At 53.9% G+C, this 27,627-nt stretch overlaps 11 protein-coding genes across 11 annotated transcripts; 7 read left to right on the top strand and 4 right to left on the bottom strand.

The window, feature by feature from the left end:
- Positions 1 to 22: 22 nt before the first annotated feature.
- On the top strand, positions 23 to 1,164 carry PG985_013506 (peptidyl-prolyl cis-trans isomerase b protein; the record flags this gene model as incomplete). Its single annotated transcript, XM_066833272.1, has 4 exons — positions 23 to 350; positions 419 to 545; positions 612 to 763; positions 962 to 1,164. The coding sequence occupies 4 exons, from the start codon at positions 23 to 25 to the stop codon at positions 1,162 to 1,164; spliced, it is 810 nt and encodes a 269-aa protein (XP_066678012.1).
- Positions 1,165 to 1,484: 320 nt separating this feature from the next.
- On the top strand, positions 1,485 to 2,225 carry PG985_013505 (type I protein arginine N-methyltransferase R.t1.c1; the record flags this gene model as incomplete). Its single annotated transcript, XM_066833271.1, has 2 exons — positions 1,485 to 1,670; positions 2,028 to 2,225. The coding sequence occupies 2 exons, from the start codon at positions 1,485 to 1,487 to the stop codon at positions 2,223 to 2,225; spliced, it is 384 nt and encodes a 127-aa protein (XP_066678011.1).
- A 775-nt stretch (positions 2,226 to 3,000) lies between these two features.
- On the bottom strand, positions 3,001 to 4,046 carry PG985_013504 (uncharacterized protein; the record flags this gene model as incomplete). Its single annotated transcript, XM_066833270.1, has 3 exons — positions 3,001 to 3,140; positions 3,242 to 3,831; positions 3,949 to 4,046. The coding sequence occupies 3 exons, from the start codon at positions 4,044 to 4,046 to the stop codon at positions 3,001 to 3,003; spliced, it is 828 nt and encodes a 275-aa protein (XP_066678010.1).
- Positions 4,047 to 4,543: 497 nt separating this feature from the next.
- PG985_013503 (uncharacterized protein) lies at positions 4,544 to 5,311 on the top strand (the record flags this gene model as incomplete). Its single annotated transcript, XM_066833269.1, has 2 exons — positions 4,544 to 4,756; positions 4,841 to 5,311. The coding sequence occupies 2 exons, from the start codon at positions 4,544 to 4,546 to the stop codon at positions 5,309 to 5,311; spliced, it is 684 nt and encodes a 227-aa protein (XP_066678009.1).
- A 380-nt stretch (positions 5,312 to 5,691) lies between these two features.
- Positions 5,692 to 6,474, bottom strand: PG985_013502 (uncharacterized protein; the record flags this gene model as incomplete). Its single annotated transcript, XM_066833268.1, has 3 exons — positions 5,692 to 5,864; positions 5,937 to 6,241; positions 6,457 to 6,474. 3 exons carry the CDS (start codon positions 6,472 to 6,474, stop codon positions 5,702 to 5,704), a joined length of 486 nt encoding a protein of 161 aa, XP_066678008.1. The 3' UTR covers positions 5,692 to 5,701.
- A 1,282-nt stretch (positions 6,475 to 7,756) lies between these two features.
- Positions 7,757 to 9,236, top strand: PG985_013501 (uncharacterized protein; the record flags this gene model as incomplete). The annotated part of the gene is made up of 2 exons (XM_066833267.1): positions 7,757 to 8,024; positions 8,095 to 9,236. The coding sequence occupies 2 exons, from the start codon at positions 7,757 to 7,759 to the stop codon at positions 9,234 to 9,236; spliced, it is 1,410 nt and encodes a 469-aa protein (XP_066678007.1).
- A 568-nt stretch (positions 9,237 to 9,804) lies between these two features.
- On the top strand, positions 9,805 to 10,236 carry PG985_013500 (uncharacterized protein; the record flags this gene model as incomplete). The annotated part of the gene is made up of 2 exons (XM_066833266.1): positions 9,805 to 9,995; positions 10,128 to 10,236. The coding sequence occupies 2 exons, from the start codon at positions 9,805 to 9,807 to the stop codon at positions 10,234 to 10,236; spliced, it is 300 nt and encodes a 99-aa protein (XP_066678006.1).
- Positions 10,237 to 11,979: 1,743 nt separating this feature from the next.
- On the top strand, positions 11,980 to 16,032 carry PG985_013499 (histone-lysine n-methyltransferase; the record flags this gene model as incomplete). The annotated part of the gene is made up of 3 exons (XM_066833265.1): positions 11,980 to 12,690; positions 12,812 to 15,854; positions 15,929 to 16,032. The coding sequence occupies 3 exons, from the start codon at positions 11,980 to 11,982 to the stop codon at positions 16,030 to 16,032; spliced, it is 3,858 nt and encodes a 1,285-aa protein (XP_066678005.1).
- Positions 16,033 to 17,398: 1,366 nt separating this feature from the next.
- PG985_013498 (uncharacterized protein) lies at positions 17,399 to 18,314 on the bottom strand (the record flags this gene model as incomplete). The annotated part of the gene is made up of 5 exons (XM_066833264.1): positions 17,399 to 17,475; positions 17,543 to 17,791; positions 17,878 to 17,914; positions 17,994 to 18,003; positions 18,094 to 18,314. 5 exons carry the CDS (start codon positions 18,312 to 18,314, stop codon positions 17,399 to 17,401), a joined length of 594 nt encoding a protein of 197 aa, XP_066678004.1.
- A 1,706-nt stretch (positions 18,315 to 20,020) lies between these two features.
- Positions 20,021 to 21,157, top strand: PG985_013497 (uncharacterized protein; the record flags this gene model as incomplete). The annotated part of the gene is made up of 1 exon (XM_066833263.1): positions 20,021 to 21,157. One exon carries the CDS (start codon positions 20,021 to 20,023, stop codon positions 21,155 to 21,157), a length of 1,137 nt encoding a protein of 378 aa, XP_066678003.1.
- A 1,843-nt stretch (positions 21,158 to 23,000) lies between these two features.
- On the bottom strand, positions 23,001 to 27,491 carry PG985_013496 (uncharacterized protein; the record flags this gene model as incomplete). The annotated part of the gene is made up of 4 exons (XM_066833262.1): positions 23,001 to 25,308; positions 25,386 to 25,959; positions 26,040 to 27,048; positions 27,105 to 27,491. The coding sequence occupies 4 exons, from the start codon at positions 27,489 to 27,491 to the stop codon at positions 23,001 to 23,003; spliced, it is 4,278 nt and encodes a 1,425-aa protein (XP_066678002.1).
- Positions 27,492 to 27,627: the final 136 nt, after the last annotated feature.

The raw sequence follows: 27,627 nt of genomic DNA, 5'->3' as shown, positions 1-27,627 counted from the left end.
TGGACATTGTCAATTGCCCACCATGTTCAACCTGCGCCGACTCGCTGTTAGCGCCCTGCTCCTTGTTGGAGTCAGCATGGTCTTCTTTGCGTCGACCGCTGAGGCTGCCAAGGGCCCCAAGATCACCCACAAGGTCTACTTCGACATCACCCACGGCGATGAGCCCGTGGGTCGCATTGTCATGGGTCTCTACGGCAAGACCGTCCCCAAGACTGCTGACAACTTCCGCGCTCTTGCCACTGGCGAGAAGGGATTCGGCTACGAGGGCTCTACCTTCCACCGCGTTATCAAGCAATTCATGATCCAGGGTGGTGACTTCACTAAGGGTGATGGTACTGGTGGAAAGTCCAGTAAGTTATGAACCAGTTTCCCCTGGCGCTCGGCGACACCCAGATGGCTAATTCTGTCTTCGCAACAGTCTACGGTGAGAAGTTCCCCGACGAGAACTTCAAGCTCAAGCACACCAAGCCCGGCATGCTGTCCATGGCCAACGCCGGCAAGGACACCAACGGCTCGCAGTTCTTCATCACCACCGTCATTACTTCGTAAGTGCCTCGAGCCAGAAACCGTACTAGAGCGCAATAGAACAAGTGCTAACAAGCAATCATTAGTTGGCTCGATGGCCGTCACGTCGTCTTCGGCGAGGTCCTCGAGGGCATGGACATTGTCACCAAGATCGAGAACTTCAAGACTGCCGCCGGCGACAAGCCCGAGAAGACTGTCAAGATCGCCAAGAGCGGAGAGCTGGAGGTGCCCCCTGAAGGTATCCACATGGAACTATAAACAAGCCCCCCTTTGGTAGCCCCTCGTCTTACCCTGATAGACACGGATTCGCCTTCTCCCCTCTAAGAGATGTTGCCATTGCCCCCTTCGTTCGGTTCCAGCGCCCAAGCCCGCCCAAGCCTGCCCTCGCCCGCACTCCCTCGTAACTGAGCTGATTCGGCCCGCTCCCCTTTTCTAGAAGAAATCTATGGTAACTCTGCGTGGGCGGCTGGCTACTCGAACGAAGTAGAAGCAAACCCCTTGAAGCAGGACACCCCTTCTTACGGACTCTCGGCTTTCCAGAAGGGTGCCGTCTTCGCCGTCTTCGTGGCTGTCTTTGTCGTCTACATGCGCGTCACCAGGCCCAAGACCGACATTGGGTACGAGAAGACCATGGCTTAAATAGTTCACTGCAAATCCAGCAGCAAAAAGTTCAATGCAAAGAATGGATTTTATCCATGACTTACTACTGACTCTGTTCATCGTAAAAAGGGTGGTCAATTAAGAATGCCAGCTGTGGAGCTCTGATATGTGCTGAACTTTGGGACCAAAAAGTAAAAGTAAACTCGTCTGTTCGCCTTATTGGGCGCGCAAAGTGCTCCATAAATTTTTCAAAAAAGTCTAGAAACCCTCTATTCAATCTAGGCGCTGGACTGGACCTTTGCGACCAAGTGAATCAAATCATACAACAACCCCGCCACCCCAGAAACCAAAGCAAAAAAATGAAGATCTTAAGTCTGAACTTCTTGACTTGCGCCGTCAAGGCTTGCAAGTCGACGTCGGGTTCCTACCCGCTGCACCCCAAGGATGCCGAGCTCGTGGAGGACGACCTTGAGATCAACTCGGACCTGCTCCTCAATGTAATGACCCGCATTGACTGGACTGCGCTGTCCACCACGGCGACTGAGGTAGGTTGCGTGCAATATATGCTCACTTCACTTACATCCCCTGTTTATTGGATTCTCTTGGATCCTTTCATGTACTACTGGAGTTATGGGCTGGTTCTGAGCAGCATATGACAAGAAAGTGCTTGCATTGAAACATGGTGTCGGCTCACATCGAAGACTGCTTTCACTCTGCCATCTTGGTATATCTATCATATGACCCAAGATAGTCCCCCCTTTGGCATACATATACATGACTCCCATGTCCCTACTCACACCACTCTCCCTCATATTTCCTTTTCTTTCCCCTTTCATTCTCTTCACATACCCCTCATACGCTCTCTGTCGTCTGTCTCATCACTAACCCTTCCTCCCTCACAGCTGGGCTTCCCCTCGCTGCCCGCCCAGGCCCCGACCAAGGAGGAGCTCGAGGGCGACGAGAAGATGCTCAAGGACCTGCACCACCTGCTCATGGAGACGCAGATGATGGAGGGCAAGCTCGTGTGCGGCAACTGCGGCCACGAGTACGCCGTCCGCGAGGGTATCGCCAACTTCTTACTGCCCGCCCACCTGGTCTAAGGCAAGGAAGGAGCGAGCTAGCTTGCTTGCTTCCTTCTTTGTGCAGAATCATCAGAGAGAAAACCCAGATCCATCAGACTAGACAGCAGATATCAATGCTTATGATGGAGTTTCGTTGTGTGGTCATGGGCGTCTTGGTGTGTCCGCTTGCCTCGATTTATTTGATGGATGGTAGTGAAGCCACAGACAGAAAGGCTACTGGGAACCAAGGCGAAATGGAGAGGCATCAATGAACCAGGGGCCTTTCGAACGTGGCACTCGGCCTGGAATAGGAGAAGGTTTCTTCCCAGTGCTGATAGTGTTCACACTCTCTTGGGATCATGCTACATGGCGGACAAATACGACTGAAGAGACATGAAATGGCTTCATCATATTAGACGTGGTTAGAAAAACAGGCGTTTCGGGTGTCTTTTAGTTGCTTTCTTTCGTGCCAGCGAAGACCGAACAGCATGACGACACAGATACACTAAAGAAGATGTTCTTAAGACCATAACTTCACTCCCATTTGGCAAACTTGAAAATTCGATACACTATCCTGCCCGCAAATAAAATGATACACACGATAACTTTGTAGAGGGCGATGCCTTTCACGCCACAACCCCCCGTCTCTAAACAACAAATGCAGCTCCGTCGTCTCCTGCTAGCTATTGGAGACCCGAGCTTCTTCCGGAACCTCTGATCATACAGTGTCACTTTCTGGACATAATATCAACACAACCGCCTACTCCGTTCGAGGGACAATAGAGTCTTGGTACAGCCCGATTCCCACCTCTATTTACTGCTGCTTCTTCTGAGAAGAGGGACCCATATCCTTATCGAAAGCAGCGTACGACACTTCCAAGCTAGACAGAGCCGAGATACCAGCTCCCAAAATTGCCATGAGCACAATCACAGCAACCAAGCCCATGAAGATACCTGATCCGAAGGGGTTAGCGATGTTTTTGCACCATTCGTTCATCACCAACCAAACGTAGCATTCATGGGTAAAGGGGCGAGAAGATGAGAAGTCTACTTACCAGGGGTGAAGAACTGGTACTTCTCAAACAACGACCGCTTGTCCGTCTCGTTGGCCCGACGGTGCACACCGTTGCCCAGATCCCGCTTGAGCTCGACCCGCGCGGCGTCGACAAACTCCGCCTCGTAGCTGCTGCTCTCCTTCTCCTCGGCCTGGGGCACGCCGGCGTACACGACCGTGAAGGAGCCCTCGGCCTCGTACTGCGCGAGCACAACGGCCAAGTCGTCGTCGTTCTCCTTGAGCGTCTCGTCGGCTTCGCTGGACGCCGTGGTGGGAATGGCCTCGAGCGTGACCTCGTCGATGGAGGCCTTCTTGCCGCACGACTCCTTGATCAGCTTCGACAGCGCCTTGGTGTCCAGGGCGCCCGCGACCTCGGCCACGGACACGCGGGACGCGACCTGCGCGCTCTTGAGGGTGTGCTGCAGGCGCGGGGCCGACGTCGAGGACCGCAGGTGCGCGGCGTGCAGGTTCGGCTGGGTGACGAGGAGGTAGCGGTCCGTCGGGCAGGTCGAGAGGATGTCGGTGGCCAGCTTGGTGGCGGATGCGCTGCTCTGGATCTGGGCCTGGTCTTGGGTGGCCGAGTCGGCGAGTCTACGGGGCACGGTACGTTAGTTGGATGCATTGCGTGTGTGTGTGGTTGCGTATAAGTAGCTGCCGAGGCGGTTTGTTGATGATGATGATGGATGATGGTGGTGAGGCATTACGTACTTCGATGTCGAGAACAGTAGGAAAGGCGAGGTGTTGGAGAATGCTTGCGCCTCAGCGCAGCAGAGCGCAGCAACGGCTGCGGTGGACGAGAAACGCATCGTGATTGTGAAGGATCGTGGTGTTGCGTCTCAAAGGTGTTGATGGCGGGTTGGTTGGATTCGATTCGATGAGAGCTTCATTCACTTGCGGCCGTTGTTTAAGCTCCAACCAAGAGTCGACGTCCACATGCTGCTGGTTGCTGCTGCTGCTGCTGGTTGCTTGCTGCAGTTGCGTCTGTGCGGCAAGTTCCGCTTGGCCCCCAAACACGGCCAATCTGCAAGGCTAGGCATATCCGGTCCCCTGTAAAGTTAGTTGATTTTAGCGGCTTGCAGCGGGCAAGAAAGTCTAGAATTTTAGATGGCAGAGCGACTCTGAAGAAAGCGGCAACTCGAGAGATTCGCCAACGACCAGAATACTTCAACAGTGTTCGCTTCGAGGCCATAAACAAAAAATCTTTAAGTTCTAGTCAATCTCTTGAAGCTATTCTTGCATTAGGTCGCTTTCCTTGTTCTACCAAACTCGAAAGGAAACCGAACAACAACCGCATCCCGCCAAAATGTTCGCGCGCCCGCGCCCAAAGAAGAACATCCTCCACGCACCGTCCAGGAAGCGGAAGAACGCCCACGCGATCGAGGAAATCAGCTACGACCCTGAGGCCCGCTCCGACTACCTGACCGGCTTCCACAAGCGCAAGCTACAGCGCCAAAAGATTGCGCAAGAGCAATTGGCGAAGCAAGCACGGCAGGAGAAGATTGATGCGAGAAGAGAGGTAAGCTACGATTCCTCTTTGTCTTTGTTCATGAGGGATGCAGCAGGGGATCTACGAATTTATGCTGACTGAAACCCCTGGTAGCACCGCGAGAGCCGCAGGCAAGAAGTAGCGAATCATGTCAAGACCGTCCAGGAACTCTTACGGACCGCAGACCGGGCGGGTGGCGTAGACTCGGACGAAGAAGAGGATGAGGCGAGCAAGCTCGGCGAGGAATGGGAGGGTCTGCCTGACGCCCCTGTCGCCTTCGAGGCGGAAAAAGTAGACCACGAAGAAGAATTCATTGACGAGGACAAATACACGTCTGTAACAGTGGAATCGGTCGGTGTCTCGAGAGACGGGCTATACAGGCCGGAAGAGGAGCAGGCGGCATTGGAGGAGGAAGAGCGCAAAGCCAATGAGTCAAGGCGAGCAGCCCAGGGCAAGGTGGAAAAGGTCAGAAAAGCGAAGAAGCCCAAGTTCAAGTATGAGACCAAAGCAGACCGAATGCTTGCAGGTCGGAAACAGTCGGCGAAAAAGCGATCGTTCGCGAACAAGAGGCGAGAAGGAGAGTAATAGTCGACCATTTCACATTCAAGCATGAGGAACCATGGGTCGTTAAGGGGGTCATTGTGTGTTTGTCTTGGTATAAAGTGATCCTGTGATCAGTCCTGAAATGCGGTGGCCTCTCGGCGATTACATTCTCCTCTAGAACAAAAGACAGAAACCCGTGTCGAGCCGCTGAACCAACGGCCTTGCGAAGAAACCATCGTAGGCCAGCGACGAAATAATGCAGTGTTTGCTCGGGGTAGTAGACGAAATCCTCCCACGCCCGTGTATCCTCCAACATCAACAACAACACGCATTTACCCCTTTCTCCTCTCGCAATGCTCCCATACAACCAGCCGGAACCTTGACTCGACCAAGAACTCGTCGGATCCGAATCACGACGGGGGGCGCCGGGGCTTAGATGTTGGCGACCTCGTTCTGCAAGTCCTCGAACTCCTTGTTCAGCTTGGTGTGCTTCTGGGCCATCTCCTCGTACTTGGCCTCCCACTGGTCTCGCTCCTGCTCGAGAGCCTGCACCTTGCGTTCAAAGTGGCCGGCTTTTACGTCAGTCTGGCGGAGCCTATTTCGAAAGCTCCATTAGTCACCGTTTTCCAAAGCAGGATTAGGGGGAGGATTGGCTTGGCCAACTTACTTCTCGTTTGCCTCACGAAGGGTCTTATCTGCTTCCTCGGCCTCCTCCTCAAGCAACTGCAGTCTGCGCTGCAGGGTTTCGTTCTGCGTACCATGTGTCTGGCCCTCGTCGGCGGACTTCTTGAGGTCCTTGACCGAGGTGTCGAGCTTCTCGACCTCGGACTCGAGGAGACCGTTCTTGTGCGAGAGGGAGGTGATCTCCTGCTCCTTGGCCAGGTTCTCCTGCTCGAGAGCCTTGATCTTGGCCTGGAGCTCCTCGACCTTCTGGGCGGCCTCGTCGGCCTCCAGGCGGAGCGAGTTCATTTTCTATCAAGCCATTACAGTTAGTCATGAAGCCAGCAGATTGCATGCAAATGCTGTAGGGATGAACGAGTCGCTGGATCGGGTGCGCGTGTCGTCGTCCAAGGAGCTGTGCAGGCTGCAACCTGGCGGCCTGCGCATTGGCTTCTGACGACGATGGCGATGGTGGGGTAAAATGGGGAACAGTCGTGAAAGGGAGAGGTGTCTGGGTAGCTGCTAACCTCCTTGATGCGATCCATGATGGCGGTTGTTGTTTAGTCGTGGTTTCGGGGAATAGAAGCGAGGCTCGAATGCTGCAAGTCAAAAAAGGATGACAGGAATGAAAGAAGAGTTTGGGGATGAAGTTGTTGAATGCTTAGTAGGTTGGTTGTGGGGAGAGAAGGGGAGAAGCGGTCGATTAATCAATGGCTTGATTGACACACTGTCTGCTCTGCTGAAAGAAAGGGAGGAGGAGCTGGCAGGGTCGTGCCTATTCCCTTGTTAGCCTGCAACCAACACCCTTACCACCCTTAGCCAGGTGCCTGGAAGGTCCGGTTTGGTTTGGCCGGGTCGGGTCAATCTCTCAGGTCTCCAGAGGTCTGCTTGGGTCTGGTGCATGCCTGTGTGTTGGCGCGGTGCCCGCTGCGTGGGACAGAAGAAGTACGTGGTACGCTATGGAACTTACTCTACTCTGCCGGAAATGATGCCAGTACCTGGATAATTAAGCCAGACATGCACCTGGGACTGGAGCATAATAGGATAGGGCGAGCTGCTGGGCGCTACAACACCGAATATGCCCATAAATATGAAGAAGATGGGAAATTAATGCAATTATTACAGCCTACACACTTACAGACATGTACCCAAGGTATCATCATGTCCATTGATCATCTTGTTGGTCTGGAACAGTACGAGCGCCTAAGAGTATGTCGACTTCAACCTGGCCTGTTGGTAGTTTCCTCCTCCCCCTACCTAGTAGGTTGGCCCCTCCTCAAGAGCTGCAATCAATAGAGCAGGCGAACCCCTAAAAAAAGGAGGGGTGCTGCTGCTGTTTGATTCGCCGAAAACAGCTGGCTGGAGAAAACAGGTACAAGGGTACTCGTAAAACCACTAGTGCACATTTGCTTCCAAAATGTCTTGACCTAGCCGAAAAGAGACGCACTGTCGGCATTCCGTGCATATCGTTGCCGTGTTAACGATGTCCAAATATTCCGCGTCCCGATGCTCCCAATCTTCACGAGCTCCGGCAATTAAACATCCTGTTGCTTGTACCAGACACGAGAACCCGAGAACCACCTGCGCGACCTAAGCTTATCAAAGTCGCCCACGGTAACGCGATTATTTTCTATCGATTGCCACCGTCGACCATCAACAAACCCACTCGCCTCAGGTTGCTGGATATTCACCTATCATAATGCTGATGTGACCTACCTTGCACCACTCTGAGGGAATCGAAATTAATTTTTCGCGGCAAACCGAGCTTTTTGATCTTATTATACCTGAGCTAGTTGCGGTAAAATTGCGTGCAGGTCGATTACGAACATGTTGGTTGCACGCGATCAAGAGAATCTGGTGGCTCACCACCACAATGGAGCAGCACTCAAGCAGCAGCAGGCCAACCGACCTGCTGGGTCCCGTTACCCCAAGACACCGGTCAAGATCCCGCTGAATGACGAGAACGCGAGCCATGTACTCGGGGGTGCTAAGAGCGTCTTGGGAAATGGCAACCGTACGAAGGGCAACGAGAATGTCATGGGGACTTCCAAAGGCCTCAAGGGAATGGATAAATCGAATTTCGTCACGCCTTGTGGTACGTCATCATCAACCCCATCCCAAACCCACCATCTGGCCATTCTGGAAACTAATTCGCGTTGATATAGAACCTCGTGTTCGCCCTGCTCTTGGGAACAAGACCACGAATGCAAAGGCCAAAGGGGCTCCCCCCACGAATGTCAAGAGCGTCATTCAGGATCTAGAGAAGTCGCAGATCAAGGCCCCAGGTACCATTCGACCTAAGCAGAAGCAGCCGCAGGCTGAGATCCAGAAGCTTCAAGTGCACGCAGAAGTGGAAGACAACTTGAGCGATGAGGAGCCCGAATACTGCCCCCCGAAGCCCAAGGACCTGCCGTATGAGTCGGATGTTTTCCCGGATGGTGGACTGACCTTCGAGGCTCTGAAGCCCGAGAACCTGTTCAAGGGCCACTACCAGTACTACTACAACCCCGTCGACAATGAAGGCAAGTCGAAGGCAGACAAGGAATTGGAGGAGAGAAACCGCAAAGCCCTAGAAGAGGGTGAGCGAAAGATTCTGGAGTCCATGCAAGATATGGAGTGGTCCGTCAAAGATGTGACAGAGAGCAAGGATCCTCTCAAGAAGAAGCAGGTCGCTTCAGATTCGGCATCTAGCAAGTCCAGGCCGGGAAGCCAGGCCTCGGTGGTCCGCAGGCCGCTGTCATCGCTTGCCTCCAAGAATGCTGCTAGAGCCCTTTCCATGGATGAAACGACCAAGTCGATGCAGCGCAAGGCGAGCCGCGTGCTTCCTGCAGTTGCTCCCAAGAAGACGACGGGCTCGTTCATCCCTCCTTTGCGAACGGCCAGGCATCCTCTCGTAAGTCGGCCCACTGTGGCCAAAAAGACGTCTATGGAGATTCGACACATTGAAGCAAACTCACGCACCACGATTGGCTACAACAAGGGCCGGGCAACCGCATCGGCGCTTGCTCAGCAAACAACAAAGAGACTTGTGACCAAGCCACCAGTGCCCCAGTTCAAGCCCAAGGCGGCCGGGTTTGCTCGTTCGGAAACGGTCACTTCCAACGACTCGGATAAGACCATTACCCCAACCCGGTTTGCCCGTAGTAAGGAGGCTTTGGATGCGGCCGAGGACGAGCAGTGGAAGGAACGTGTTCCTTTCTTGTCCATCTTCAGCCCAGAGGATGAGGATGAGCTCGACGGAGTCGGTGGTGGGCTTCCTGGGGCACTGGAAGACGATGATGAGTTCGAGATGCAGCTGCCCATGTAAAAGGAGAGGCGAGGACTGCATTTGAACGAGTGTACGAGGCGTTATAACTGTATTCATCTAAACCGGAAATTGGCGTTCAATGTTGGGTCATTACATGCACGACTGACAGCATCAACTGTCGCTTCCACACGACTACACACGAGAAGACAGCCTCATCGGATTGGGGGCACAAGGCAAACACGCCATATGAGAGGAGTGGTCTATACGGATCGGAATTCTGTGTAGCCACTGCCAAAAACAGTATTTCATTATGTATTTATAAACTGTTAGTTTCAATCGAATTGAAGTTTGGCCTACTCTTGTACTTGTTGCTGTGGCTTTTGGTAGGTGAAGTTACCGTATACTGGAAGCTCCACTTTCGAGACTCATGCCGTCACTGTGACTTCAACATCCCTTTTCAGAACATGCCCGCAACGTAATAGGCATTTCTTTGCAAATGTATATAATTGTTCTTGCTGCGAGCTCGTGAGATTAAATTAGTTGGATATACCAAACTCACACGCTATAATCGTAGTATTCTCCAACACACCTCATCTCTTCAAGCAACCCCACTCAAGAACTACATACGATGTCCTTTACTACAACAGCTACCCGCTCTGGTGTCCGCGCCATACGGAGCCGTGCCGGTCTTGCGCAGAGCCCAGTGCCTGCTCTGCGGAGATATTACGCGGACAAAGAGGATCATGGGTCTAAACCTATCGATACCATACCGAAGGCCGCGATGAAGAGGAGAGGTGGACCGAGTGGCATGAGCAATATGTGAGTTTCAATTTTGTTATGAATTCATGATTTTCGGTCAGGAGACGAAGAATATTCAGTATTTACTGGCGTTCCTGTTATCCCGGTTTCCTCGATAGGCTGTGGTGAGCTTGAGCTAATCAACGTTTATAGGAGCATGGTTCTCGGCGGTGGTGCCATGGCGGCCCTCGCGGGGTGGGCTTTGTGGATGATGGTCGGGTCGCCGCCGTCTCAGTCGGCGTCGACGAATTCGCGGAAATGATGTAGGAAAGAAATGTAATCAATGTCTGCCGGGCCGACGAAGGCCGCAAATGATGGGAAACGGAAGCAGCGCAGACGGGAGGGAGGAAGTGAGGATGGGAATGTTTCGGCGTGGTTGGCATCTTGTCGGTACTTAAGTGATTCAAACCTCATTATGAAGTCGCGATGGTGGTCAGTTCAAGTGTTGACATTAATTGAATTATTGAAGTGTGCGTCGTTTTATGTATTTTATATCCGTCATGGCACACCCCTCTTACCGTCACGGTATCTACCTATGTAGTCTGTATTACTCACAATGTTTGAAATTGTCGGTTGTATTGGATACGTCCATACGTTTCTGGATGATTGCATTTACGTTCAATGACCGATATAACCAATCGCAGCATTAGATGAGAAAATGCTCATGGTTTTGCATCTCAACTGTCTCTAGGCAGATGAGGTTATACAGAGAGGATCTTGTACATGAAATAAGCTGATCCCATCGATTCCATATGGGGGTGCTGAGCACCTCAGTACAGAGCATGATGCATTGATGATACGTCAGCCAGTCAATCAAACGTACTTACGTTGGCAGCCAGCCCACGGGGTAAGTATATGAAATAATTTGGTCGGAAGAAAACCCCTGTGGATGAATGCAGTACCTAATTGTCCATATGTACTCCGTCCATGTAGTTGGGTAAGCTGACCACGAAAATTCTTTTCTTCAATGCGTGTTACAATATAGACTGTTGGCTGCAAACAGAATCCTTCCTCTTTGTTGTCCAATACTCGGCCGGCCATTGAGAGGTCAGATGTTGAATGCAGGGTTCTAAATGGATGACACGATTGAGCGAGCGATGCATCTCGGCATTGGGCATTGTAGGCCTCAGCTTATGACGCGACCATGCAGATTAATATTATTCCTCCCCCTATTTTTGTCGTCTCGAATGGATATCTGGACAATCCCGTCGAATCAGATCGCTGCGAAGCCAACCCCGATTGTGGCAGAACTGCATACCTGGAGGTTGCTCAGTCAATCCAAAGTTAGATGTGTGGCTGGGGGAAGCAGGGGCGCATTGGCCAAGTTCGCGTTGCTTCTTTCATGTGCCTTTTGAACTGGCACGCTTGTACCACTGCCGCGCATTTTAGGTGGCAGCAGTACCTGTTTCTGACACCGGTCAGCACTCAATAAGGTGCCTCAGTGTCAGTGTCTGGGATCTCCAGCGAATCCACTGGCCCAGATTAATTTGGCTTTCGGCTCCATCACCGTTCTTTGAGAGGATCAATGTGCCAATTCAATCTTCGATCTTCGACCTCCGACCTCTTTGAAGTCTGCATCTTCCCCCCAAGAATCCCCTTGGGACACCCTGGAACTGGACAATTCGACCGGGGCTTTCGTGAGCTTTCCTCCTTGCGACAACCATTTACCACTTATCTTTTCTTTATTCGGCTTGTGTTGCGGTCTGGGGCCAGCTGTATCACTCCCGTCGCCTTGGTTTTTGGGGGCTCCACACGTCACCTTTGCATCTCATTTCTGTCGCGTGGACGGACCGTAGAAGACAATCTCGCGTCTTCTCATACCTCTTTTCCCACCGCCTCCCCCACGACCAACCCTGAAAAAAAAAATCAATCGCGATCTCTCTTCCAGCTTACGTTCTCGATGAAGGGCGTCGTCTAGCCTTCCTCCCTCTGTGAGTGATGATGACGGTTGGTGGATTGAGGCAGTAGAGAAACACAGTCATCGCAATTCGCGAACCAGAAGAATATGGCTCCAAGCGCATCCGGCGCGGGTTTCGCCCAGTTTTTCCCTGCCGCCCCTCGCGCTGCCAGAGAAAAAGCCACTGAACGGGAGCGAGCAAAGTCCAGAGCGTCTTCAGATGCCGCCGACCGCGATCCTAGAATGTCTTCTGCGATATCCTCTGCATACGGTCCACGCGATGGCCATGCCAAGTCCGACCTGCCCATTTCTGATGCCGCGCACCCACTCAATTCGACTGATGACACCGAGTCAACACAAGGAGATATCCTCAACGGCGTTGGCTCCGCCAGCTCTCATACCAGCACCGCCTCTTCAGTCTTCAGTGCCAACAACCAATCAGCCTCGCTGAACAACTTCTCTTCGCGTGCTTCCAACAGCAATCTCACCCCACTCACCAATGCAGGCTCTTCCCCATCCTCTTCACATATCCCGCCCGCCAGCCAGGCCAACCTGCAACGCAACAAACAGCAAAACACGCCTGGCGCTTCTCAACTCTCAGAAGTCACCAGAACCCAAGATGGCACGAGCGCCTCTCATACTACGACGTCTACATCGTCATCGTCGGCGCACCGACATGGCATCGTTGAGCGTATCCCGGCCCGCGACCCGGCCCGCCAGATCAAGGGAACCAAGCGCACCTACGATCCGTTGACCGATAAAAACTTGTCTTCGACCGACAGGAAATCCAAGAAGCCCGTTTACGCAGATATCGGTTCGGTATGTAAACCACACCACATATATATACATGTCTATAAGTGTCTGGAGGGGGAGCGTCATCTGACTTGTGTGAAATGAAATAAAAATGAGAATTCTGGCTAATGCGAATTGTGCTGAATAGGAAGATGACGCTCCCCCGGCAGACCCCAGAGTCGGCAAAGGCAGTTGGCTCGACTATATCAATGTCGATTTCCACCTGGCCAAGGCTAGACTGCGCCAAACTCCGTACAACTTGAAGGCGTATCCGTATGACCCTGCCACATCGATCGGGCCCGGCCCCCCAACGCAAATCGTAGTCAGTGGCTTCGACCCCTTGGTCGCTTTTTCCAAGATCGCCCAAGGCTTCAGCACCTATGGTGAGATAGCCGAAAGTAGCAACAAGATGCATCCAGAGACAGGTGCCTATCTCGGCTTTGCTACATTCCGCTACCGAGATTGCAAAGCCGGACGTCGACCATTACCCATTACCGCTGTCGACGCCGCCAGGAAAGCCGTGAAAACCATGAATGGGCGTAGGATTGAGTCGAACCAAATCAAAGTCGATTTCGATCGCGACGGCAAGAAGAGCCGTCTTATGCTCGAGAATGTCCTGAAAAAAGGTAGGGAGGAGGAACAGCAACGCTCTGCTGCGATCCGCTCTCAGCGTGGTACTCCCGTTCCGCAATCTGCTGCGCCAACGGCTCGACTAAAGGGTGCGGTCGACGGACTTGCGCGGCCTCCACCAACAGCACCCAGGGGCCCGGCTGCCTTTCGACAGACGGGTGTGTCGACGCCTGAATCACATTCCTCCTTCGCGATGCCCGACAAGCCCAAGTCGTCTTTGATAGAGCTGCAACCAATATCCGAGAAGCTGCGGACTGAGCCCTACGTCTTCGTTTCTGGGGTCAATGTGCCAGTGATGGCTGCTACAATCGCACATATGAAGAAACGTCTCAAGTCGTACCTACTCGAGGACATCCGCGCTGACCGGAATGGATATTACATTGTGTTCTCCGACAACACGCGCGGTCGGGAGGAGGCCTATAGGTGTTACAGGTCTGCAAACGGAAGCGCCTTCTTCAACTATACAATGGTCATGACCCTAGTCAACGGCACAGCCCCGGCGGCTAGTGGACACACCCATACGGCCGGTCATACCCGTCAAAGAAGCGAACCAGAGCGAAAGCCTGCACCCGAACCCCAACCCCGAATCCGATCCGAGCGAGACATACGACGCCGAGATGAGGAGGCTGTTGCGAAAGAAGTGAAAGAACAACGAGCAAAGGACTTCGATCCTGTACATGAAGCTGTCGAGATCGTGCGCCGTGAGTTGAGGGAGCAACTGATCAGGCACATGCGTACCAAGGTCGCCGCGCCGACACTGAACACATTCTTGGATCCTGCCAATCACGTTGCTAAGCGTCGCAAGCTCAATCTCCAGGATCCTGTTGAGTTTATGGGCCCATCCTTTACGGTAGTCGACGAAGATGAGCCCACCCCTGTAAGCACGCCCAACTCTCGAGCAGATCCCATAGAGAGGCGAACTGCACGATTGGACGTTACCGCCCTTCCTCGCATTCGGAAGTCCAAGGCCGCGGCACGACGGAACGATGGTTTCGCCGATCCATTCGGTCGCAAGCGAGCTGCCCCGGTACGCAATGCCTTCCGCGGCCTACACCATCGTCTTGCGCCGGATAGCGACGATGAAGCGTCTGAAAATGAGGCGGAGACTAGGGATTCTGTGGCTCGCGATACAGAGGAGCCTGAGTCGCGCCCTCGCAGTCGCATGAGCACCGACGAAGATGGCTTCGACGATTCGATGACAGAAGCCAGCTTCGCGCTTAACGACGGCCCCGTTCGGGCCAAGAAGAGGAAACTGGATCTACAGGTCGAAGCTGCCATTAAGCGGCAGAAGAAGACAGACGAGGAACTCTTCGGGGTCACTATCGGCACCCTCGAGACAGACTTCCCAGCCTCGGACGATGTTACTGATGTTATTGTTCCCGACGCCGACGCCTCGAGGGAGCAAACGCCCAACTCTACCCAACCGGCAACGGAAAAGGGTGCAAAGGGGAAGAAGAAGCCGGCTGCCGCCAAGGCCAAAAAGAAGACCAAGAAACAGCTTTTCGAGGAGCGCGAGGCTCTAAAGAAGCAACAACAGGCCGAAGCCTACGTGGAAGAAGCGCTAGAGCAGGCGGAGAAGGAAGAGACCGTGGAACCAGATGGTGTTCCTGAGAAGGTGGCCCTCAAGTCAGCTTTGAAGGAGGACAGCGAGCCTATTGTCAGGGATGAACGTTTCTCTGATGCTATTGTTCCGGCGATGGAGCTTCCCACCAAATTCAAGTTGGACATTGCGTCCGTGATGGAATTACCCATGGATCCAAAGGACGGGCCTGACCTGACCAAGCTCAGGAAGAAATTCCCTGTCAGCGATATTGGTGACCCGCGTCTCTGGATATGGAAACACAACCGAGTACGGGAACTCAACGCCCCCGCGCACAAACCGGAGGAACCGCTGGTCATCGAAGGCTATTACGTGCCCAACTCGACTGGAAGTGCCCGTACTGAAGGTGTCAAGAAGATTCTTAACTCCGAGAAGTCAAAGTACCTCCCGCATCACCTCAAGATCCAGAAACAAAGGGAGGAACGACAAGCACGCGCTGCAAGGAATGGCAAAGATCCGGTGGCTTCCGCTGCCGAAGCTGCCAGGCTTGCAGCGGAGAAGCTGTTGGCTAAGGGCAACTCTCGAGCGAATCGTGTGAACAACCGACGGTTCGTGGCCGATCTCAATGACCAGAAGCGGTCGCTGGGTCAAGACTCGGACGTTCTGCGATTCAACCAGCTTAAGAAGCGGAAGAAGCCAGTCAAGTTCGCCCGGTCTGCCATCCACAACTGGGGTCTTTATACTATGGAGAACATCAACAAGGACGATATGATTATCGAGTATGTTGGCGAGGAGGTCCGGCAACAGATTGCAGAGATTCGCGAGAATCGATACCTCAAGAGTGGAATCGGCAGCAGTTATCTCTTCCGTATTGACGACAACACCGTCATCGATGCGACCAAGAAGGGCGGCATCGCTCGATTCATCAACCACAGCTGCATGCCCAACTGTACGGCCAAGATTATCAAGGTGGAGGGAAGCAAGCGGATTGTCATCTATGCTCTACGGGACATCGCTCAGAGTAAGTCCAGACGAAGCCCCGCATATTCGCCCAAACGTTGTCGTGAGAGTTTAACTAACATTGATGATTTGCAGACGAGGAGTTGACATACGACTACAAGTTCGAGCGAGAAATTGGCAGTCTAGACCGTATCCCTTGTCTTTGCGGTACTGCAGCTTGCAAGGGGTTCCTCAACTAAACCCGACCTCCACCTCGACTTTCAACACTACACTGGACCCAACTCAACTGTTTCTTCCTCCGACCTCCCCCTTATCCAAGTGTCTACTGCGATGATTTGGCCTTGGCGGCAATGTCTTCCACGGACGTCAACATTTTGTTTTGCATGGAGTACGGGTCGCGCAAATTGTTTTCCAATTCTGGTATATATGCATACAGGGCTGGTTTTGCTTTAATACTATCCCGCCTGCCTTTGCCGCAAGAATTGCAATCACAGGGGAAAACAAAAGAAGTCTGTTTGTACACTACGTTTTCTTTACTTCACGGTTCTTGATCTTCTCGAGCTCTGAAATGTTTTGTATTTGCCGCCTCCTTGACAGGGGCAAAGCGTTGATGAAAGCAGCACAAAGAGGAACGGCGTTCAGGGAAGGGAACGCATGCAATGCCCTCGCAAGCCGGTGGGCACTTAGAAGGCCCGACTTCTGTTATTGCTGAAACTGAACAAGTCGCACAGCTGGCGCCGATGCATGGAGCATGGGCGGGAATGTCAACGAAGTAGGACGCGATGGGACCTGATAGACGAGCGATGGGAGGGCGCCTCGCACAAGAAACGGGGACGACTGGCATTCAACCCGATCAACGCCGCCTGTGGTTTCTTTTCATGATGACCGCCCTCGATCAGCCTAGGTTTCGGCAAAGAAATGAACTAGATAATACCCCATAACCCCAAAGGGCGAACTGGGACGAAAAGGAAGACAAGCCGGTGAGCCTACGCTTTGCATCGTGGAACAACGTATCCGGATTTAAATCAGACACAACCCGGCTTGTCTTGTAGCGGATGGGAAAGGGGGGGAAGAGAGAGAGAGAGCAAGGAAGAGATAAGGGGGAGGAGGAAGAAGAGCTTCGGCAACACTCTTTGTACATAGCCAAAGTCCGAAGCGACATTCCATCCGATTTGGTCATGTGCCTCCGCCCCGAAGAGATGGGGACGAGAGAGCATACGCCTAGGATATAATATCACGATGTCTATACGCACATACACACACACAACCTGCCTAGTCAGTAGCGAATTATCGGATATCTGACCCTTATCTTTTGAGAAGCCTTTTATTGTCGTTACGTGACCATCGTAATAAATTATATGATCATTCAGCCAATGGATTGAACCCCAGGGCCAGTTGCATTTTTCGTCTTCTTCTTCCCCCCGGTATGCCCAAGAAACGCCTCTGCAATGCTTCTTCCATGCGTAAACAGCATTTTGAGGAAACTGACAAATCTTTTGGTTGATCCCAAAAACAAAAACGCCTTGAACGCCTTGAACCCCAGTCCCCAAAATCGAATATGCGAATGACGATGGCTTTCTACTACGAACGGGATGAAGAACAGACTTAGGTAGTCACTTCCGGCAGTTTCTCAATCACATATTTACCCCTGGCTACCGACAGAATAGGAACACCGGGAATGCCTGTATGTAGACCGGTTAGCTTCTATTGCGCCCCCTGGAAAGATTGGTGTTGCTTTGGACAACTTACGTCGCACGCGGTTCTTGAGGTCCTTATCGTTGGTGGCGATGATGTAGATGCGGTGCTTCATGACCGTGTTGACGATGCAGTCGTCGGCGTAGATGCCCTTGTGGTCGCAGGTCAGGCGCTCCCAGCGGGGGTCGCGCGCGATGCGCAGGGCGAGGCGGTACTTGGGGCCCAGGCGCTCAAGCTCGCCCATGACGCAGTCGCTGATGATGGGGTTGGCCTTGGCCAGGAGGACGTCCATCATGGATTCAACTATATATGTGTCCGGTATTAGCAAAGGTGGTTCGTTCGTCTTGCTGTGGCCAGCCAGCGTGGGTTCGGGGTCCGGCAGAACGTACGGAGAGGCAGCTTGCGCTGGATGGTATGCGACAAAAACTACAAAGGATTTCGACGGTCAGTATGGCGCGATCTCAAGGGAAGGGCGCAGAGTGCACAGGAAGGTATCGGTTCGTACGTTTGTATCCCTATTAGACGGAATCGTGGTTAGCAAAATTGGTCTCGGCGATGGCGCATTTGTCGTTGACTCAAGCCAAGACATGAGGACCATGACTTACACAAGGACATTGTAAGGCGGTACGAGGGCAGAGTTGGCCTGGAAGAACATGGAAGAGGGCATCTGGGGCACCTCGCGGACGAGCTCGGTCTTGGCTTTCGACTTGGGGTTTTGAGGGTTCTTTTCTTCGCCCTTGGCGGCGTTCTCTCGTCGGCGGGCATCCTGCTTGCCGATGACGCGCTTGACGGCGGCGAACTTGCGGGTTCTCTTAGCGACACCCATATTTGCGGTCTCGAAGTAATCGGGGTTCGAGTGATCGAAGTGTTGTGGGAGAGAGGGACTTCGATTTCCTGTTCGTTCGTTCGTAGTAGTATCGTCGATTGCGCTTAGCAGCAATCAATCGGTATACAAACAGACCTTACTGCAGATTCCAGGCCCCTCCGGCAGAATTCGCAGCTCAAAGTTGCAAGTCGAGCTGGAAATTTTGACCGCCCTGGAACTTAATGGCTCCGGGGTCCGAGAAAAAGAAAACGCGCTGCTGCAGGCCCCATAAAGCTTGGCACTTGGGTGCTTGGGCGCGCGCCCCCCATTGAATGCAGGACCCCCAAAAGTTGCATATGGGGTTCTTAGATTGCAACGTCACTGGTCTTGCATGAACTCGATGCATCCCATCGGTGTTTTGCAGACTGGTCGCGGGGAGCAACCACGAGCAAAAAGTCAATCGAGAGACCATTCGTTTTCACCCGCGCGAGTCAGAGGGCTCTGGAATGGGACTTTTAGTATACAATTGATCTAAATGGGAATGCTGCCGCATCATTACTTGATAATCGACTGTTCGCCGATGAGGTGATGTCTAAAATGAGGGTAACAGTCACACGGGCCCGGTGCTGGTCAATTCTCTCAATCGCCTGTTCCCAAGAATAGCATGGGTCTTTTTATTTTCCACGGGTTGCCGATGTTTGCGCAGCCCAGAAGCTGTGCAGCCTTTCACAGCATAGATTGGCCACCTGCCAAAGCGTCGCCAACCGGTGGCTGATTGCAGCGCAGGGCAGCGCAGGGCAGCGCAGGGCAGCGCAGAGTGCAGGCCGCAGCGCGCAGTTTCTCGGCGCAGGCAGAGCAAGCCCAATTGAGTAACGGCAGGGCGGTTCAGCAGCAATTAGCCTGTCGGCTGGGCCTGGGTTGGCCCAATTCGCTACAGAAAAAATAAAAGAGACCCTTCTTCTCACTGGGGACCAGTGATCAGTGCTAGGACCTGGAACTACGGGGGAGACTATTACCAACTGAGACTTTACACCAGCCGCTCCACTCCTTTTCTTCGTTTCCCCCTTCTGATTCGGGCATAATGCATCGTATTGTCCCCAAGCGCTCTCCCATCTCGTTTACCCACTGCCCACCTCTCCCAGTCAGTCCACTCCAATCCACAACACGCCTCCCCTTCTCCCACTTACAGCGGAAACACCACTATTCACACACACACATCCTGTCGGCGCGGGCGGAAAAGCACCTCTACTCGGGCAAAAAACACCATGCGACGTCGTTGAGATCGCCGCCATCGTCTACTAATCGTACGGCCCATTAGCATAATAATCTCATTCTTTCTTCCACCTGCGCCTCCCCATTCACTTATTGTACGTCTTGAGTCAAGCTAGTCAGTCAACGCTCTCTTTGATGCTGCTTCGGTAGCCGGTACTTTCGCACTGAAACACTACGATCCGACGACTTGACTTGACTCCCTCATTCGCTCTGTCGCATCCCGTGTCGCGCCTCCCGTTTGAATGTGCGTCTGAGGAAAAAGGAAAAGGCCACAACGCGAGCCGGAGCCCCTTCCCGCTCACCCACAAAACTACACGGTATTCGCTAGGTAGACCTGGGACAATTCCCCATTACACAGCCCCGATCGTGCCTGTTCGTTTCGGACACTCGCTGTAACACGCGATTATCCATTGCGTCTCAAGCATCATTACTTTCCGGCATACATTTCGCCCGTCATGTCCCGGTCACGCCCCTCGTTGAAGCGGGCATTGCTCCTGTCCACGTTGGCGCTCTTCGCCGCTACCGTTGTTGCTCAACCTCAACCACAACAACCGACGACAGACGGCAACAACAACGCTCCTGCCCCAACCACCGATGCGAAACCCACGACTGCAGCGGCCACGACGGATGCCACCACCCAGGAAACAACACAACCAACAACAGAGGCCAAGACCACTGCCGATCTGCCCCCTCTGACCACCGAAAAGAAGACGACGGCAACCACGTCGCCGACGACCGCTGACAACAAGCCCAAGCTCAGCACCACCTCGCCTGGCAAGAACATGCCTACCCTCCCTACCCTTCCGGGTTCCTACAGCTACCCGCCTCCGGCTGTCCCGGACACTCGTAATGCGCCCTTCATGCGCCAGTCGACACTACCTCAGGGCACCTTCTTCATCATAGTGGGTTCGATCTTGGCATTTATTGGTGTCTCTGTCTTGGTGTGGCGCGCGGTCGTGGCCTGTCTCCTGCACCGATCCGTCAAGCGTGCCGCACTGGCACAGCACTTAGCCAATGACAAGGCGGGCATTCCTGGCGCCGGCGTGACCGGCAGTAACCCGGGTCCTTTCTACAAGTACTCGGACCAGAACTCGGCCGGCTCCCTGGGCGCTATCAATGCTTCGGCCGGCCGCGGGGTGCGTAGGACGACCCGCGGCCCCGTCCCCTCGTCTACGCCCAGCCAGACGAACCTGTTCTTCTCGCCCACTGCTCCCGGCGGCACCCAAGCCGGAAACCGCTCGTCCACCTTCTTGCCTTCGGGCTTCTATGCTGCCGGCCAAGGGGCTCCTCAAGGCTCGCGCCAGTCTATCCACAACTCGATCAGCATGTCGGATCTCCGGCCCGACTCCCGCGGTATGGGCCGCCCCGACTCTCGTGGTTTGGCTCGTCCGGAATCCAGGGGCTTGGGTCGTCCGGCCGAGTCGCCTGGTCTCATGCCGCGCCCTGAACAGCGCCGCAACATCAGCACCGGCTCCGCAGGCATGGGTCAACGGGCGCCCAGCATGTTCCTCGACGACTTGCTCGATGACACGCCCGGCCAGTTCCCGCCGCCTCACACTCAGACGTGGGATCCATCACGGGAGCGATTCTGAGCAGGCTTAGGTTTAGGGGAAGGGGGAGATCTGGTTCTATTATTACTATTTTAATTAATGTATCAGGTCGGATGGTGGGGTGGGTTTCGTCCTTTCTGTGGAATTCACGACGCTGTCCGGGTCCGAACGCATAAACAAGGGGAGAAAAGGAGCGGCTTTTTCTTGGTCGAACTAGATTTCTGTACTGGCCTGATCACTCACTACTACATCTGTCATAGGTGAACCTCGGAAGAAAAAAGGGGGGCATCAAGAAAGGAGTTTTCGGTTTGGAGGGTTGATTATGCTCATCGCATATTCTTTTTTTGAGTCGTTACTACAGTAAATACTACTTTTTCTGAAATGTATTTGGGTGGGCTTTGGCAATTGACATCTTGACCTGCATGTTGCGACGCTATGCTGTATGTACTGAAACACCCTGCGGACCTCGCTTTCGGGTGTAAGTCATTGTCGACTCTTTATAGACCAACCAGCCCTAAGCTAAGGTATATATGGCTCCAGATGAAACTACACCTTGGTTGGCTGTATCGTCATGCGATGCGTAAGTGTGTTTTTCTGGCTTGGGTCTGCTAACTGTAAGAAGGTGGTCAAAGAAGAAAAGAGAAAGAAAGAAGAAAAGAAAGAAAAAGAAAAAAAAAAAAAAACAAGTGACCGCAGAGGGAGTTGAACCCTCTTGCCTTTAAGTATAATATGAAATAAGAATACTAACCGCTAGGCTACACCGGCCCGGTCAAGGGATATTTATGTCAAAGTGAATTATGAAGCCTGGGTGGCTAGGGTTGTGCTTTGCGCTCGAATGGATAATGGGGGAATCCAAGGTTTGATGATGCCGTGGGTGGTGGTGGTGGGAAAAAGGGGTAGCCGCAGCGTCTACTTATCAGAATGGGCGAGGTTATCGCAGGAAATAGGATAGAGATTGGGAAACAGGAGCGGTCTTTTATCCGCAATGGGTTTGCGTTTCTCTTTCTACTTGGAAGACCGACATGGTGGACGAACAACCCCTTTTCGGTTCCCATCTCTAGTGAAGATGGAAATGGAGAGCGCAAGTGGAACACAACTCTTACGACGAATGCCCACAAGGTAGGTCATTAATTAGTACCTAGTAACATTCTAGCCAACATGCTTAAACACACCCGCAATGGGATCAGCTCTCAGGTATGTATGTCTAGATATGAACTACACACATGTGCACATTGCCCCTTTCCAACCAGTGCCCTCCCTACTTCTGCGCATAACAGAAGTCAGCGAGCTGTTTAACGAGTCATCCGTCACCTTTGCGATCCTCGAAACCGCCCATTCAATCAGCGCGAGAATACGTCATCAACAAATCGCCAGCTGGCAGAGAGCCCGGTTGCACAACCTCTCCGACGATTCTCTTCCCGTCAGCTCAGCAGTCAACATCTGATGAGAACGCGCGTCTTACGGCTACGAATACGAATATGCCAGTATGTCTCGGCTGCCCCTAGCGCTACGCGCAAAGCGTTACACAGGTACAGGCACCGGACCAGTCCGTTTGCATGTTTTTGGGTTGTGCATTCATTATCTTTTATTTGATTAAGCTAGATCGGTACCACAGATATCTGTCTCTGTACGTACGAACCCAGCTGTTATGTTACGTTATTTGGAAGTATCTAATCCCATCTCCAGCTGTATGCATGATGAACTTTTTTACTTCGTTCTTCTTCTTCCTCTCTGGGCCATATCCCATTACCCCGACCAATGATTATATGATATATGGTAGTAACTCCGAAACTCCGTGGTGACGAGAACGATGAAATCCAAGCCCAGGGAGAGCCTGATGCTGACCTGGCAAAGCCGTACCCGAAATTAAACTTCAGCAAGCTCCTCACTGCGGCCCCTGCTGGTCCTCCAACGCCACCGCCGTCGGCAACCCATCCTTCGCCCCCGCAATATCCTCAAACCGGATCCCGCTCCGATCGCACATGCTGCGGAAGATGCCGTCCTCCCGCTTCCACAGGTTGAGCGGCGAGTCGAGCTCCGCGATGCGCCCGGCGTCCATGACGCAGATGCGGTCGTAGCCGATGATGGTGCGCAGGCGGTGCGCGATGCACAGCAGGGTGCAGCCGCGGAACCCGTTGGCGATGGTGCCCTGGATCTTGTCGTCCGTCTCCATGTCAACCGACGACGTGGCCTCGTCGCAGACGATGATGCGGGCGCCCCGGACCAGGGCGCGGGCTAGCGCCATCAGCTGCCGCTGCCCCAGCGAGAAGTTCAGCCCGTCCTCCTCGACCACGCTGTCGAGGTTGATGCGCGCCGGGTCCTTCTTGTCCTCGAGCCGGGCGTCGGGCGGCACCAGGTCGGCCTGCCGCAGCGCCGACCAGAGCTCCAGGTCCGTGTGCTCGTTGAAGGGGTCGAGGTTGCCGCGCACGGTGCCGCGGAACAGGGTCGGGTCCTGGGGGATGATGGCCAGGCGGGAGCGCAGGTCGTGGAGGCCAAGGGTGGAGATGTCGAGGCCGTCGATGGTGATGTGGCCGCCCGACAGCTCCACGAGCCGGAACAGCGTCGACATGATGGACGACTTGCCGGCACCCGTGCGCCCGACGATGCCGACGCGCTCGCCGCCCATGACGTGCATGTTCATGCCCTTGAGGACCAGGGGCAGGTCGGCGCGGTACCGCATCTCGACATTGTCGAAGACGATCTCACCCTTTTCGGGCCACGACGGGCGCACCTCGACCGTGTGCTCGGGCGCCTCCTGCTCGAGCTGGTTGCCGTAATATTGGAGACGTTCCACCGCGTTCATGCCGTTCTCCACCTCGGCCAGCTGCCGCACGGTGAACTGCAGCATCTGCACGATGGACAGGATGTAGGACAAGACCAAGCCACCGATGGAGGGGTTGACCGAGAACCGGGCCGTGACGACAAGGATGCCCGTCGTAAACACCAGCAGGTTGCCGATCGTGTCCAGGCGCATCGACAGCCACCGCTGGTTCGAGAAGGTGAGGTAGTAGGCCGAGTTCATCTCGTCTATCGACTGGCGCAGCTCCGCCACGAACTTATCCTTCAGTCCGTACGCGCGAATGCTCGACACACCCGACAGGCCCTCGCCAAACTTGGCGAAAACCACAGAGCGAAGCACGGATTCGAAGCGCTTGACCTCGCGGGCTGAAGATCGGTAATACGAAGCCGCGAGGATAAAGATGATTGCCAGCGGCACCAGTGCGATGACAAAGTAGTAGAAAAAGGCAATGATCAGGGCAAAGACTGAAATGATGGTGGCCAGAGTCAGGAAGTACATCCTCATGGCATCCGTCAGGTTGTTGTCCATCACATCGACATCTCTCGAGAACCGATTCGTAATGCGGCCAAGAGGGGTCGTGTCGAAGAAGGACATGGGGGCCCGCAGAGTTCGGAACACGGCCTGTCGAAGAAGGGCCTTGCTGGCCGTGGTTCCGAAAATGGTCAACTCGATCGAGAAAGCGAACATCAACAAGGCCTGCAGAGTGCCCAGACCAGCATAGATACCAATGTAAACACCGCTGGAAAGCCCGAATTTATCGGACGTCCAGTAGGACAGCCACAAACTGGTCGCGATGTTGGCACCTTGCGACGTAATCAGAGTCAGGAAAACGAGAGGCGCGAGCAGGATAGAGCCAGCGGCTCGCACGTAGTCGCCATAGACGGACCAGGGCACACTAGCCACGGCTCGTTCCTCGGCCTGCATCAAACCAGGGGCGCGCTTCTTCTTTTTCTTGTCCTTGGTCTCGGCCGTCTTCTCTTCAACCACAGCCTCCTCTTCCTCGTGCTTCTCTTCCACGGCCGTCGTCTCCATGACCTTCTGGAAGCCGGGGTCGTTGGCCATCAGGTTGGCGAAAGTGTCGACAGCCTGGATCTTGCCTCCTTCCATCCAAATGATACGATCGCAACGGTTGAGGACCCAAAGCTGATGTGTGGCAAGGATTCGGCATTTGTCCTTGAGAAGACCAGCGATGGCGTTATCAAAGATGTGACGCCCGACGTGCGCATCGACGGCACTGAGAGGATCGTCCATGATGACGATGTCGGCGTCGTAGTAGATGGCGCGTGCAATGTTGAGACGCTGTTTCTGTCCACCAGAGATGGTGATACCCCTTTCGCCAATTTCAGTCGCATCGCCGTTGGGAAGCATGTCCAGATCAGGCTGCAGCGCGCAACTATTTCAGAAGTCGGTCAGTATAAATATGGAAAACATTATTAAGGGGCAGTGTTGGGCTAGCAAAAATGTACTTACGCTTCAATCACCTCGTTATACCATTTGCGGTCCATATCCTTGCCGAACAGGATGTTTTGGCGGAGCGTAGCATTCTGGATCCAGGCATACTGAGGGCAGAAGGCCCTGTTGGCCCCGAGGACAACCTCTCCGGAAGTTTTACGCATGTCGCCAGCCAGCGCCGACAACAAGGATGTCTTGCCGCTACCAACGCCACCAATAACGGCAATGAGCTCGTTGCGTCCGACTTCGAAGTTGAGGCCGTGGAGCTTGAACGGTTCGCGTTCCTCGACCAGGGTGCTTGTGTCGTCTGCGCTCGGCGGCGGGGCACTCTTTCCCCCCTTTTTGGTCGCGTTTGCTTTCGCCTTATCCGGGTCCTGGGTCGTGGTCCGTTCCCAAGTGAAGCTGGCGTCGTTGACCTGTACCGCGACGTCGAGGTCCGGCTTGATGACGGCTTCGTCTTCCTGCTCTTCGCTCAGGAGGAACTGTTCGCAACGTTGGAGGGACTGCCAGGCATCGACGACTTGGCCGATGACCAGGGGTAGCAGGTTGAGCGGCATGCGCAGGCCGTTGAACAGCGCGAGGAGGAGAAGACCTGGGCTGGCGGAAGGTTCGGGTGCGTGCGCGAGTAGACAATGAACGACAACATCGAGGCGTAGATGGGAAGCGACATACTGACGGCGTTGATGGCATTTCGAATGGCCAAGAGGATCTGGATGGCGTGGATCTCCCGATTCCGGATCTCCGTGAGCCTCTCCAGGAAGGCGGATTCCCAGCCGAAGTATTTGACGAAGCGGACCGAAGAGAGAATTTCCTGTGTCAGGCCCACACGTTCATCGGTAATCTTGTTGATGACACCTCGGCGCCGGAACAGACTGCGGATGGCTCTCGTCAGGACCGGCACACCAATAACCAGCAGGGCGAAGCCAGCCAAGGCGCTGTATGTCAAGTTGATGAGCAGCACCACAAGTGTAATGATACAGGTGATAGGGGCAGTCCAGATCATGTGGAACAGCGCCGAGGCTTGATCGATACGGTACGTATCAACACTCATGAGGTTGACAATCTTTCCGTTGTTCCACCCCGTGCCATCGTTTACCGGAGGACCTTTGCCCTTCTTGGCCTTTTTCTTGTCCTTTTTCTCGTTCTTCTTCTCCTGGTCTCCGCCCTTCTCTCCCAATGACTCTTCGGACGGGTTCTTGGCCTTTTCTCCGCCGGCTCTCGCGCGCCCGGAGATGATCATAGACTTTTCGAAAATGGTGCCGATCAGAACACCGCGGACTTGGCCACCGATCATCATACCGCGGTAAATAAAATGGTTCACGCCCATACTCTGCAGGAGCTGCATGACTGTCACTCCTATTACGAGACCCACGCCCGCGCCGATGTGTGGTGGGGGGTCACCGCGCTGAGAAGCGACATAGGCATCTTGAGAAAACTGGATCAGGTAGCGCAACGTGAAGGGGGACATAACCTGGAAGATGGATGAACCGAATTGGCAGAACCCGCCTATCCAGAACTCGAGGAAGAAAGTTTCGTGGAGCGCCCATACCAACGGGTTCTTCTCCTTCTTTTCCACCCTCCTGTTGAATGACGCCTGGAATTTGGCCGTCAACTTCTCGGCAGATCTGTCGGGGTTAACGGTCCAGATATCATTCGGCTCAAGCTGCCGCTTATAGCCAACCTATATTTGCAAGTTTAGCAGCCACTTTCGCTCGGGGCCAGACAAGCGCAACTCACATTCATCAGCGGCGCCATCCACTGGAACGTCAGGCGGCTCAGAAACCCGGCATTGTATTCCCTCGAGACCTCGCGTTCCTTGGGGATGGGCGGTATGGAGCCCCATCGCAAGGGGTTGGGTTGCTTATACCACGGCTTCGACTGTTGCGGGATCGAAGCTCTGGAGGTCGTTCGGGTCAAGCTGCTGAAATCGGTGGCCTGGCTCTGGGTGCGCTTCATCTCCTGGCGCTCCTGCTGAGTCTGGATCGGCTCCAGCTGGTGGCGGATCTCCTCCTCGGCGTCATTGTCGAGGACTTTCGGGGCGGCTTCCTCTGCGTTGGTCGGCGCGTTGGTTTCGGTCAAGGGGTCTGCCGGCTTGGTCTCCTTGTCGACCGGGTCGTCGGGCATGTTTCAGTAGTTGAGCGGACTGGCTTCGGGCAAGACTCAACTCAGCCAAGAGTCGAGTATTGCGATCCGAATGTCGCTATATTATCCAACCGGGGCGATATTGTCGGCGTTGCGCGCGAAACGGGTCGCGGATGGT

This window comes from Apiospora marii (assembly GCF_038362585.1).
Source record: "Apiospora marii strain CBS 49790 chromosome Unknown utg000011l_segment0_segment0, whole genome shotgun sequence".
Lineage (NCBI taxonomy): Eukaryota > Fungi > Ascomycota > Sordariomycetes > Amphisphaeriales > Apiosporaceae > Apiospora > Apiospora marii.
Note: the sequence above shows the minus strand (reverse complement) of the source record. Positions and strands in the feature narration are given on the sequence as shown.